This window comes from Cydia fagiglandana, chromosome 27 (genome assembly GCF_963556715.1).
Source record: "Cydia fagiglandana chromosome 27, ilCydFagi1.1, whole genome shotgun sequence".
Lineage (NCBI taxonomy): Eukaryota > Metazoa > Arthropoda > Insecta > Lepidoptera > Tortricidae > Cydia > Cydia fagiglandana.
Window position 1 is genome coordinate 9951638 of NC_085958.1, and position 13756 is coordinate 9965393.

At 41.5% G+C, this 13756-nt stretch overlaps 1 protein-coding gene across 4 annotated transcripts; it reads right to left on the bottom strand.

Moving 5' to 3' along the window:
• Positions 1–854: 854 nt before the first annotated feature.
• LOC134678043 (facilitated trehalose transporter Tret1-like) lies at positions 855–12381 on the bottom strand. 4 transcript variants are annotated; one of them, XM_063536486.1, is made up of 9 exons: positions 12098–12381; positions 6342–6428; positions 5771–6000; positions 5204–5374; positions 4720–4872; positions 3538–3670; positions 2468–2685; positions 1988–2179; positions 855–1457 (listed from the first exon to the last, which is right to left on the bottom strand). In XM_063536486.1, the coding sequence occupies exons 2-9, from the start codon at positions 6400–6402 to the stop codon at positions 1227–1229; spliced, it is 1389 nt and encodes a 462-aa protein (XP_063392556.1). In that variant the 5' UTR covers positions 6403–6428; positions 12098–12381; the 3' UTR covers positions 855–1226. The 4 variants fall into 4 exon arrangements, with proteins under 4 accessions (XP_063392556.1, XP_063392554.1, XP_063392553.1 ...); XM_063536484.1 differs by having other exon boundaries at positions 12049–12381; XM_063536483.1 differs by having other exon boundaries at positions 6342–6611; positions 12049–12381.
• Between the last annotated feature and the right edge of the window lie 1375 nt (positions 12382–13756).

The window sequence follows — 13756 nt, forward strand, 5'->3', positions numbered from 1 at the left end:
CGGCGCCTGTATCTGTCATCATCGTCAATCATATCACACGATACATTTCTTAAGTAGCTAACACACTATCGCACCGCACCAAGGTCATAGAGGGACGCACCCATAAGTAAGAGGGAGAAAGAAATATCGCTTCCTTCCTCTTACTTATGGGTGCGTTCCTCAATGACCTTGGTGCGGTGCGATAGTGTGTTAGCTACTTAAGAAATGTATCGTGTGATATGATTTGCAATCAGTCTTGTCGAGTACTAAAGACTCGGCCCGATTAGAACTTTAAGATACGTCATTAACGACATGGATTAGTGGCTATTCATAAATTACGTCATTTCAAATTAGGGGGGGGGGGGGTCTGGACATCGGATGACGGTAGCATGAAGTAGGAGGAAATGGGGTCATTATAAGCATGATTTTTGGATGATTATAGGGGGGGGGGGTCAAAAATCCTCAAAAATCGATGACGTAATTTATGGACAGCCCCTTAGATATTGTACGTGATTAGATATGTGAAATATGACGTTTCTTCAAACAATCGTCACTTTTGACACTGACATATCTAATCCATATCGTTTCTAGATCTATTAATTGACGTATCTTAAAGTTCGAATCGGGCTGTGTGAGTTAAGGTGACAGTCCATTTCCAACGACAGCTGCACTACTGTTCATTTTACTATGGAAATTGACAATGACAACGACGCGTTCAGTACCGGGAGTGCAGCTGCGGTTAGAAATGGAATGTTACCATTGAATGCCCTTGTCATCCACGATTGACGGAACGATATCGTTATATGTTATCTAATTAGTGTAGGTACGTAACTCGTAACGTTTATGTACTGTGGGCGCAAAAACAATACAAAAACTAACAATAAAAAAAAAATATATTTAATAAAATATCGTATTATTATTTTTAAGTACAAAACGACCTGTCAACAAATAAAGGTGGGACTTCATTTACACTTAAAACATTATTTTATTACAATTATTACACATTCTTCTGCCTACAAATTATTTTTAATGTGCTCCTAAATGTCTTTCCTTAGGTTTGTAACACAATGAAGGTGCAGACGATGTTTCCTGCCAATCGTTGACTGCGGTTAATGTGAATAATAATTATGATCTGCCTCTAAGAATTGTATTACTGTTTTCCTGTATTATTTTCTTCCAATGAGTATTTTTTGTATTGTATATATTTTTTCTAAGCTTATGTACCTATTATTAGGTTTATTTTTTTTCTAACATATCCTTCTGTTTATCAATTCTTTGTTAATCTCCTCAACCGTCTTCCCTTTAGTTTCTGGCATGATGATGGCGCAAACTACGGTTCCCAAGAGGTTGATGGCTGCAAATGCGAAGAATATGGTTTGCATGCCCAAGTGTTCCGTTATTATTGCGAACAGGAGCGTCTGCGAGCCGGCCAGCGACCAGCCGTAGGTCGAGATTAAGCCGAGAACTTTCGATCTCATCTGAAAACAAGTATGAAATATTTTTAAAATATATTTAATCGATTAAGCAAATAATCATAACCTAGCCTAAAACGAATTTACCTGTATAGCAGCACTCTGCTGTGCAAGTTAGAATCTTTTATGGATTATTTTTATTAGGGATGAATTTCTTTAAAGTTATGAAAAAATATTAATATTTAACAATCGTTCGTTTTGAAATAACTTGACTAATGCAATATTTAAGGCATTGTTCCCCCACCCATCATCCCCCACTGCCTACTTAAGTACACCTAGGTACTGCATTGTCGAAACTGCACGAATCAATGCGCTTGGCGAGGAACAGAAGCTTTTGGAGGAACCTGGTATCGCAATCTTCAGACACGAGACACAAACGTCTGTGTGTGTGACAAACAATCAGATTGGCAGAGAGACATAGATGAAAATATGGATACTGCGACAAATAGACAGACAGATATAGGCAGAAAGACGGACGATAAACAGCGGGAACGAATAAAACAGAGCAACGTAGAGTCATATGTAGAGCAACGTACTTGCACGCTGAAGATCTCGGAGATGACGATGAAGGGCAGCGACATCATCTGTCCGCTGGCGAACAGACACACGCCGATGCTGAGCACGGGGAGCCACTGCGGCACGTACCCGCCGCCCTGCAGGATCACCAGCGCTGCGCCCATGATGGCGAGTGGGACGCCAGTGAACACAGCGCCTAGCACTATGAGGGGCTGGAACCACAAATACAAGGTAGTTGGTTAGGTTAGAGCTTTCGTAAGTTTGAGGACCGGTACAGACGGACTGCAACTCGACTGCAACTTGTATGCCGACGTTACAGTTGGCGTGCAGTTCCCATACAAATTTGCATTCGGGTTGCAGTCCGTCTGTATCGGCCCTAAGTGTTTTAAATTACTAATAACATTCAGTAAAACCAAGCAAAATTAACTCTTCGTTAAAATATAAATTAGCGAATGTCACATATTTGTTTACATTTTCGCATTTCTATTAAACCAAGTTACCTTTCTCCCGAGCTTCTCAATGGTAACAGCGGACAGCAGCGAGCCCAGGGTCATGAGCGCTGGGAAGGCCAGCGCCTGCACCTCCGGCGCGAAGGTGACGCCGGAGTGCTGCAGGATCACCGACGCGTACGCCATGATCCCGTAGTCGCCCCCCACGGCCAGCAGTGTCATCACCAGGAACGAGATACAGAGGGCTCTGCGTGATGATTTATCTGACACTGAAAAAAATGGTTAGAATAGAATAGAAATAGAATAGAAATGTTTATTTGCCAGAATACGTTACAATTAGGTTTTAATACAGTTTTAGTTTCAGTATTCAGTCGACATGAAGCCAACATGCAAAATGTATGTAAATTACATTTACTAGTAGGGTACATCATCAGGTACATGCATAAAATGTCAATAATCTTAATAAAACAATGTCAATTCATTACAAATAAAATTAAAAATAGAAATACTTCAAATTGCACATATAAAAATTAAAAATTAAAAAATAAGCTAAAATAAAATGGTTTGGTATGTCAGAGTTATGTCTTGAATGAATTTACTTATATCACAATTTGAAATTTAAATAGTCCTTAATAGTATAAAAACAATGATCTTGTAAAGTCTTGGTTGTCTGTAAAGTCGGTTAATGGACGATAATTTTGCGTGATAAGTTGATAACGTCATAAGAAAACATTACCATTACATTACGTAGCCTTACCATGGAGATCTGTTCACAACGTTACCATGGAGATCTGTCCACAACGTGACACTTTTTCGTTCATGCTACCGGTGTTCATCGATTTGTAAGACGTTATCACGTCAAAAATATGGTTGTGTGTAAAGTCGGTTTACCGACGATAATTTTGTGTGATAACGTCATAAGAAAACGGGGCCGTTTTAGTACAAGTAGTACGCAACATAGAAACTTGCATTTATCCTCATAAGACCAAGGACAATATTGGCGCTTTTGAATTTGGAATTTTCTTTTATTTCTATATGAGTTCAAAATTCGAATTTAATTTGTACTTGTACAAGTACACGGGAACTTACGAGGTTATACCTAATATAAGTAGAATACTTACAGATAGACTTCCAAGATTCTGCCGGTAAGTTCTCACTGGTTATTATTTCGTTCTTCAATATGGAAATGTCGCGCTCCAGCATCTTGTGGTCTCCATCCACTTCTCGTAGCCAGGAGATCACTTTAATGGCTTCCTAATAAAAGAAAAATGGGTCTCTATTGTTTCCCAAATAGTTTTAAGTCATAATGTATTGTTTGTCCGAATTTTCGTTAGTCATAATTGGTTTTTCTCAGAAACGCGTAACTTTACAGGATTGCCATAAAACAAACCTAACCTAACCTAACCTATCTATAGAATAACCTTAGGAAAATCCTGAAAAGTTAACGGTTTCAGTTTTATGACTAACGATAATATGACAAACAATACATTATGACTTAAAACTTTATGGGAAACAAAGGGACCCCAAGAAAAATACATACACAATCAAAAAACGTTTCAAACACGCTTTGGACTTCCACCACACGGACAAAATATACCACCACTAGTCAACTACCTATACATGTAGGTACTAAATTTAATGGCAGATACAACACAGGTATACAGTTCATAGATCTGCCTGACTGATGTGGCTGGTGGGCAAATCTGTCAATAAACAGTGTGTGTCTGACTGATCTCCAGCCTATCCCTTCATATCATCTTTGTAACTAAATGTGCCCTTCTCCATCCTCTCAGCCGTCGGCCATATCAACGAGAACTTAAGCCCGACCAGGTTCAACACCGGCAGCCACACCAGGATCCACAGCAGCTGTACGTGTGTGTGTGTGTTTGTTACAACTGGAACAATACCTCAACTCTCCCCCTCTTCACCAAGAACGCCGGTGACTCTGGTATCCAGAACATCCCCGCCAGGTTCAAGACCGGCAGCCACACCAGGATCCACAGCAGCTGTGTGTGTGTCTGTTTAAACTGGAACAATACCTCATCTCTCCCCCTCTTCACCAGTAACGCCGGTGACTGTGGTATCCAGAACATCCACGCCAGGTTCAAGACCGGCAGCCACACCACGATCCACAGTAGCTGTGTGTGTGTCTGTTTAAACTGGAACAATACCTCAACTCTCCCCCTCTTCACCAAGAATGCCGGTGACTCTGGTATCCAGAACATCCCCGCCAGGTTCAAGACCGGCAGCCACACCACGATCCACAGCAGCTGTGTGTGTGTCTGTTACAACTGGAACAATACCTCAACTCTCCCCCTCTTCACCAAGAACGCCGGTGACTCTGGTATCCAGAACATTCCCGCCAGGTTCAACACCGGCAGCCACACCAGGATCCAGAGTAACGTGTAGTAGCCCAGGTATGGAGCCATCGCGTACATTATCAACATGCCCATGCTCTGAAAGAGAAGTATTTACAAATATATGAAAGAAATCGAAAGATAATTTGGGGGATTCGTGGGGAAATATACTCGAGAGCAATGATATTAAAGTCATTTTGTATGGAATACTCGATAAAGCAATACTTATCCATTTAATCGCTGAGACCTCAGAGGCTCAATGATGGCTAATACGTGCGGAAATTCTCAGTTCAAATTTAAACCATTTTGTCCGGTGCTTAAACATCTGGTTTCTAATTCACGCCCCGCAGCGCCATCTAATCTTTTAACCAGAGGTCTCAGTTCGTCAATAGATGGCGTTGATCCGAGCTGCAATAAATACTTAACCGACCTGCAGCAGAATCCCCGAGGACGCCAAATATCCTCTGATGGAGTCCTGAGCCATCTCCTTGACGTAGGTCGGCGCGACGCAGAAGGAGCCCCCCGCCGCGACCCCCCCGCAGACCTGCGCCACGATCAGGCAGGCGGGGTGTGCGGATATCAGCTTCAAGGCGAAACAAAACTGAAACAAGTATTAAGGGTTAGGAAGGATGGGACTTATGCCACTTTGTATTGGATCGCCAATTATTATGGTTGAGGACAAAATCGTCTTTACTAGTAAGACAGAATACATGCTCTTTCGTCGCTTCTAATTTATGTGATGTACTGATAGCGAAGCTAATTATGTAATTAAAAATTAGCTAGGGTTACACGTATATGCGTACGTTCGGAGCCAGTTCACCTTAGCTCCCACTTTCCGAAATGTGTTCCTTTCCTTCCCGTAACCAACCATCTTAAAAGCTTCTTGGTCTACATTTAAAATCCAACCTAAACTTCGGGTAGACTATTGAGTCTGGGCTAAAACTGCTGCCAAGAAACTTAGTGTCCTATTTAAGGTTTTTAACTTGGATAAACTTACAATCTGCGGTGTCACAATGCATATTAAAGTAGTCCGTCGTCCGATGCCATCGGCGAGGTACCCGAACACGGCGGCCGTGGAGATGGCGGCCATGCTTATACCGCTGGCCACGAGCGAGATCTCATTGGTGGTGAGCGGACGCCCGGACGGACTGAGGTCCGACTGAAGCAGACCGATCACGGGCGAGATCCAACCATTCTGCAGGCCATAGGTTAGGAACGGTGTGGTTGCTACAACATGGAATTGGTATATTAGAGCGAGCTTGGTAGCGGGCGTCCGGACAGACTGATATCCGACTGCAATAAACTGATTACAGGAGAGATCCGGCCGTTCTGGAGGCCATAGGTTAGGAACGGTGTGGTAGACCATCATGAATAACACGACGCCACACGGGTCGGTCTTCGGCCATTTTCTGCCACTAGAAAATTACTGCGTAACTTATTTACCAACCGCCTGAGGTAAGTAGGAGAGTAATATTATAATAATAACGCACGCCTTATAAATCACCGGGCTTAAAAACCCGAGAGTTTGTAACGGAAATATAATATATTATATATGATAATAAACTTACCAATAGCACCTATAAGCCATTGTTTGTATATGGTACCCTCCTTGGTATCTTTGGCTGACATTGTGGTGCTTTGAGTTCTTCACTTAGCTGGTTTATATACGTGTGTTAACCCGCGTATTTTACCCAAGAGTCCCAAGACATAAAGATCGTCGAAAGTGGGCGTTCGAAACGTCAGAGGTGATTTTAAGTTTATTTTAAATAACAAACATGTTGTTAGTTATTAATCCATGACACTAATTATTAATTCTATTAGTTAATTTCGATAATAAACTGTTGATAAACTTCTGTAATTGTTAATTTTAATTGAACTAAAAGCACTAACGTGCTGCTACGACTTCCGGTTAGCACCACATTTTTGAAAGAAATGTCTTCGTACAAAGGACGTCTCGCTTATAAATGATTCCTTATTTAACTTAAACGTGTCTATGTTTATTTTGTGCTCTATAAAGATAAAAACATACAATGACATATGACACAGCAAGTTGCATTCAGACGGATTATTAATAGCTTAATTTGTACACATTGCACATTGTGTCGAAATCACTTACGTCAGTAATTGCTTTGTGTCATGAATAACTAGGTATATCGAAATCTGTATATATTTATATTTATTCAAATTAATTCTGAATGTGGTCCAAGAAAAATCACTACATAATATTAAACAAAGTCTCCTCGGCGTCTGTCTGTATGTATGTTTGCAATTAGAGATGGGCGGCGGGTAAATACCCGGGGTAGATATCGGGTATTTACCCAATCTACCCGGTATTTACCTTTTCTACCCAAATGAGTGGGTATAAATAAAAGTTGGAAACGGAGTAGTAAATTGAATGGAGATATTGTAAATAACAGTTTTTTTGATACTCATGTAGTTATATAAAACGTATAATATTTGTATTGACTAAGAAAATTGCAAATGTTTAATATCTTAAACATTTCTACAGTACGTTCTACAATACGTGTGTTTGTCACTCTACTCCTCCTAAACGGCTGGAACGATAACGATAAAATTTTGTGTGTATATTTCAATGGGTTCCTGAAGGGTTGGGAAAAACAATTAAACCCGGTAGGTGGCGCTGCTATCGGTATATAGCCAAATTCGATTTACTGAAACCGATTTGGGTGAAATTTTGTGTATATGACTATTATATATGTATATTTCAACGGGTATCTGGATGGTTTGAAAAACTATTGGACCCGGTAGGTGGCGTTGCTGTCGGTATATCACCTAATATTAAATTACTGACTGAAACCGATTTGGATGAAATTTTGTGTATATATTTCAACCGGTACCTGGATTGTTTGAAAACGCTATTGGACCCGGTAGGTGGCGCTGCTGTTGGTATATCACCTAATATTATTTACTGAAACGGATTTGGATGAAATTTTGTGTAAGTATATTTCAACCGGTAGGTACCTGGATTGTTTAAAAACACTATAGCAGATAGCAGTGCCACCTACTGGGTCATATTGAGTTTTCATCATCATCATCATCAGCCTACTCTCGTCCACTGCTGGACATAGGCCTCTCCTATTGCACGCCATTGAGCACGATTTGCGGCAACTTTGATCCAGCTCTTGCTGGCCGCCTTGCGAAGATCATCGCTCCATCTAGTCTGAGGGCGTCCTACTCTGCGTTTGCCGATGCGCGGTCTCCACTCGAGAACTCGTCTACCCCAACGGTTGTCGGTTCTACGGCTAATATGACCGGCCCACTGCCACTTCAGCTTGCTAATCCGGTGGGCTATGTCGACGACTTTAGTTCTCTGACGGCTGACTTCATTTCGAATACGATCCCTCAGAGAGACTCCGAGCATAGCCCTTTCCATTGCTCGCTGAGCGACTTTGAATGTATGGACTGACCCTACCGTGAGTGTCCACGTTTCGACTCCGTATGTTATCACGGGTAGGACCCACTGATTGAAGACTTTTGTCTTCAGACTCTGTGGGATTGACGACGTAAAGACTCGACGCAGCTTCCCATATGCTGCCCAGCCCAGCTGTATCCTTCTATTCGACTCTTTCTCGAAGTTGTTCCTTCCTAACTGCAGTATTTGCCCGAGGTAGACGTATTCCTGAACAACCTCGAGAACAGCCCCTTGTACTGAAATAGGTCCCGGAGCAACACGTTCGTTGAACATAACTTTCGTTTTGTCCAAATTCATCCGGAGACCTATGCGTTGAGAAGAATCAGCTAGACCGGTCAGCATATGCTCTAAATCCTGCAACGTCTCAGCCATGGTGACGATGTCGTCCGCAAATCGCAAGTGTGAGATGTATTCGCCATTAATGTTAATACCATGTTCCTTCCAGTCGAGCGTTTTAAACATATCCTCCAATGCATTTGTGAACATTTTGGGGGATATCACATCCCCTTGTCTCACACCACGATGCATGGGGATAGGCTTAGTCTGCTGGTTTTGGACTTGGACGGCCATGGTAGCTGCGTTGTACAGACATCTCAACACTTGGATATATCACCAGTCGACTTGGCATCGCTGCAGTAGACATGCGCGAAACAGTGCTTCGAAAAGTGATGCTATATCACATCACTTTTCCGAACACGTAATGGTACACTGAGATATCACATCACTCATCACTCGAAACATGACCCGACCGTGAAACAGCGCACGGGCGCGCGCGAGATGGCCACATTACAGCTATCTCTTACAGCGCATACAGCACTCTACACTAATCACAGCACTAGTGATTCTAGGGCGTCTCGTATCCGTATCGGCGATCGATCTATTTATTACGCGTTGCGTTTTGTCACCTTTATGTGAAAGATTTTTTGTTAGTTCTTATAAATTATAAAATAATGTAATTATGTAATATGTATGTAAGTTTCGGAGGTAGATAATTGCCTATGGAGGTTCCCGATATGGCGAGTATTCTATAACAATGCGTACATTTTGCTCGCTTTGGTTCTCTCCGTAAAGTAGTTCGTTTGTAACCATTTTTTTTAAATAGGTCAATCAAGTTAAAGTCACCAATAGTCCGTAAAAAAGCGATTACTCACCAGCATTAATACATTATCAGAATATTGCCATAACGAAACTATTATTTACACTTTTCACAATTTAATTTAACTATACTCGTATTTGCAATTTAGTTCAATCAGTCTTTATAAACAACTCGAATTTCTACAGTCAGTCTCGATATGCACTAATTCACAATTAAATTAAAGGATAAACAAGTATTAACTCGTACTTAGTTTGCCGCGAACCGCGAAAGTCAAGCAAACTATCAAACATTTCACAACAATAATAATAAACGGTTTTCTTTTCGTCAAATTCAAAATCGCAAATAAATTACTCCATTTGACCGCGTCCTTCTTGTATTATAAGAAAACATTTTAAGCTCTACGCGGACGCATTAGAGTTTTAAATCTATTGCAGAAAATCATATTCGTAAAAATATTAGTGAGTGACAACTTAAACCGCGGCTATCGGCCGAGCGGACCTATCCGAATGGTTCCGAAGATAGCCGAAAGCATCGCAGAGCGAGAGCGAGCGAGCACTGAGTGCGAGTGCGAGCGAGATAACAAAGCATCATGGCATGGCGAACAAACATGACACTATCACAAGTGACATTACACATTACGCGCTCCGTGCGTAGACTTGAACTGACCGTTCATATCGGCGAGTCAATGTATTTGGAATTGAATCCATTTCGCGCGCTTCGGCCGGTCGTTGGCGCTCGCGCGCTCGGTGCGGCTCGCGTGATGCGTGATGTTTGAAGTACTGGTTGATTTCGCGGAGAGATACGTAATGGCATATTACGTGTTCGAGAGATATCTCATTTGTGATATTACGAGCATTACTTACACATGTCTACGCTGCAGGGAATCCAGAACAGCCCAGACTTCAATGGAGTCAAAGGCTTTCTCATAGTCCACAAATGCTAAGCACAGGGGCCGATTATACTCTTCAGTCTTCTGTATAATCTGCCGCACTATGAAGATGTGGTCTATGGTGCCGTATCCTCCTCGAAATCCGGCCTGCTCCGGTGGCTGAAATTCGCACGGTTCGTGATGACCCTCGAAAACAGCTTGTAGATATGGCTTAGGAGCGAAATGGGTCGGTAGTTCTTCAATAGGGCCTTATTTCCCTTTTTGAAGAACAGCACGACTACACTCCTACTCCACACCTCTGGAATTCTCCCATCGAAAAGAACGGCGTTAAAGATGTTCTGGAGCTCCTTCAGTGCAGGTTTACCTCCCGCTTTCAGAAACTCGTAACGCCGCCCTCGCCTGGGGCTCTTCCATTTTTAAGCTGCCTGAGGGGCATCTCGATTTCGTCAGTGATTTCTGGCAAGTTTTCGGTAAAGTGGCGGATTAATGTGGCTCTCGAATCCTCATTTTCGGGATCTGGTTGAGATCAAACAATTTAGATACACACAAAATTTCATCCAAACTGGTTATAGTAAATCAAATTTGGCCATATACCTAACGAAAAAATTACTGTATTAAACGATAAATAAAATACGATTACGATTCGGGGACCTCTTCGGAGAAACCGAGGGTTTTGCCTGTGCAATTGCAGACGAAGTGATGATGACGAACAACTATCGGAAATATATCCTGAAGGACGGTACGGTCGACATTTGTCGGGCATGCCGCCGTCCCGGAGAGTCACTCAGGCATATCATTTCCGGTTGTTCTCATCTTGCTAACGGCGAGTACTCGCACAGACATAATCTCGTAGCCAGGATTATTCACCAGCAACTTGCTCTTCTATATGGCCTTGTGGACTGCGAAGTACCGTACTACAAGTACTCACCTGCGCCTGTTCTCGAGAATGGTCGTGCCACGCTCTATTGGGATCGATCTATCATCACTGACAGGACTATTGTAGCCAATAAGCCTGATATTGTGATAATAGATCGATCGCAACGTCGGGCCATGCTCGTTGACATCACCATCCCCCATGATGAGAATCTCGTGAAGGCCGAGAAGGACAAGTCCAGTAAGTACCTAGACTTGGCTCACGAGATAACCGCCATGTGGGATGTTGATTCGACGATCATTGTCCCGATAGTCGTTTCAGTGAACGGTTTAATAGCGAAGAGTCTCGACCAACATCTCGAGAGACTCTCGCTAGGTGGTTGGATCAAGGGACAGATGCAGAAGGCGGTGATCTTGGACACGGCGCGGATAGTACGTCGGTTCCTCTCTCTGCAGCCCTGACCACCGGTAGCTTGGGCCTTGCCCCGCTGCTGGCGGCACCCTAGGTTAGGTTTTTTATAATGTGTTTATATGTATTTTTATTGCTTTGTAAGTGTTTTTATATTTTACTTTTATATTCATATTATAAAAATACCTAACCTAAGACGATAAATAAATAAAATAAAATGTAGAAATATCAAAACCAAAATATGACAACAATTAAAAAATAGTAGGTATATAGGTATAAAAAAAATTCACGAAAAAAATGAATTGTGTACAAAAAGTTGTGAGATTGTGATTTGTATACTTTATTTTAACTTATTTTCATATTTATACGATAATAATATTGATATATCTTAGTTATATAATGAATTTCTTCAATTATACGAACAAATTTTAAATACCCAACAATTTGGGTAGATACGGGTAAATATCGGGTAGATTGGGTAGTTTTGGGTATTTTCCCGGTATTTACCCGCTGGCGCCCATCTCTATTTGCAATAAACTCAAAAACTACTGAACGGATTATCGTGCGGTTTTCACCTATTGATAGTGTGATTCTTGAGCAACGTTTAGGTATATAATTCGTTACGGTTTTGTGTAACCCGTGTGAAGCCTGGGCAGGTCGCTAGTCTTTACTAATAGCCAAATATCGTAAACTCAAACTAAGGTAAAAATAACACAAAACAAAATTCAAGAGTCGCTCAGTTTGATGTCAAAACCCGCCAAGCTATCTTTCCTATTCGGTCAGAAAATAAAATATATCACAAGTAAAGTCCACACGTGTAAAATTGTATGATCAATTTGAATGTCACTTGCGAACGCGTTATAATTTTAGAAGTCCACAACAAACGCACGCCCTGCTCACTACTGGCATACTAGCGTCTAAAATTGGCATTTTTGCGTCCGCATATCTAATGACTAGATCGATCTAGGGATCAATTGGGATCAAATGGGATCGCGTGCCATTGGCCTTGAGGTTTATTTTTACACGTGACAATAAAATTGACAAATTAATGAACTTGCACGTGCAATAGATTGTCCCGACTGGATGCTACATCACGGGAATCGGGATGAGCCACATAATACCTTTGATATGCCTTTGATTTGATTGACGACCTGTCTGGCCTAGTGAGTAGTGACCTGCCTATGAAGCAGGAGGTTCCGGGTTCGAATCCTGGTAAGGGCATTTATTTGTGTGTTTATCACAAATATTTGTTCCTGAGTTATGGATGTTTTCTGTGTATATATTTAAGTATATATATATATATATATTAGTGATGTACCGACTATTGATTTGGCCGACTAGGACTAGCCGACTAATCGGCGCTCGAATGGCCGATTAGTCGGCCGACTAGTCGGCTAGTCGGCCAGATCATTAGTTTCGTATAAGATCAGGTGAAAAACAATAGTTTTGCTCTTTTGGTTGCGCTATTCATAAATTTGCTTGGCAAAAAGGTGTTCTCTATAGGTTCAAAAACCTTTCACAAGAATCCTCGTTCAATTTCTGTCTTTCTTGTATTTTGCAATCCTGAGCACACCGTCAGTAGGTACAACTTGTAGGAGGTATTTCCAAGGCTCTATTTCTCGTACGCAGTTGCCAGTTAAGAACCTATCCCCTGTGGTCAGCGTCTTTACGAGCAACGTGCCCTGTTTATAAGTCTCTAAATTCTGCAATAACATTAATAGTTCCCCATGGCTCCACCATTAAAAAAAACAAGAACTGAATTATAATAAAATCCTTTAAGTATAGAACTTGGCCATGAAATTACACGAGAATCAGTTGAGATAGACCTGAGGAAAACACCAGCCCACCACCACACGATAACGATCAAACGGTCAATTATATGAACAAAAGTTTTTACACCCTGAATAGGTATTTTAGTAAAATAGACATAAAACATATGGTAAATATTGACTGTTGGTTTCTTTTTTTTTCTGTTTTTCTTTCACTAATAAAGTGCCGACTAATCGGCCATTTTTGCCGACTAGTCGCCGACTAATCGCCGACTACAAATGTGGCCGGATAGTCGGCTTTCCCGACTAGTCGGCGACTAGTCGGTACATCCCTAATATATATATATGTATATATATATATCGTCATCTAGTATTACCCACAACACAAGGCTTATCGAGCTTACCGTGCGGTCTGGCCTAGTAGGTATATATATAGGTATTATTATTTTTAGTCACCCCCAATAGGGACCATCGTTCGACGAGAGAAGTATAGGCTGAGTATACAATACAATAC

What these genes read in the sequence shown, in the direction of transcription:
- LOC134678043 (XM_063536486.1), bottom strand. Translation starts at nt 6,402, where the DNA reads ATGTCAGCCAAAGATACCAAGGAGGGTACCATATACAAACAATGGCTT. An exon ending in TGAAGAGGGGGAGAGTTGAG is followed by an intron (nt 3,671 to 4,719) that starts GTATTGTTCCAG and finishes TTCTTTTATTAG; the next exon opens with GAAGCCATTAAAGTGATCTC. An exon ending in TTGAGAAGCTCGGGAGAAAG is followed by an intron (nt 2,180 to 2,467) that starts GTAACTTGGTTT and finishes TTGTGGTTCCAG; the next exon opens with CCCCTCATAGTGCTAGGCGC.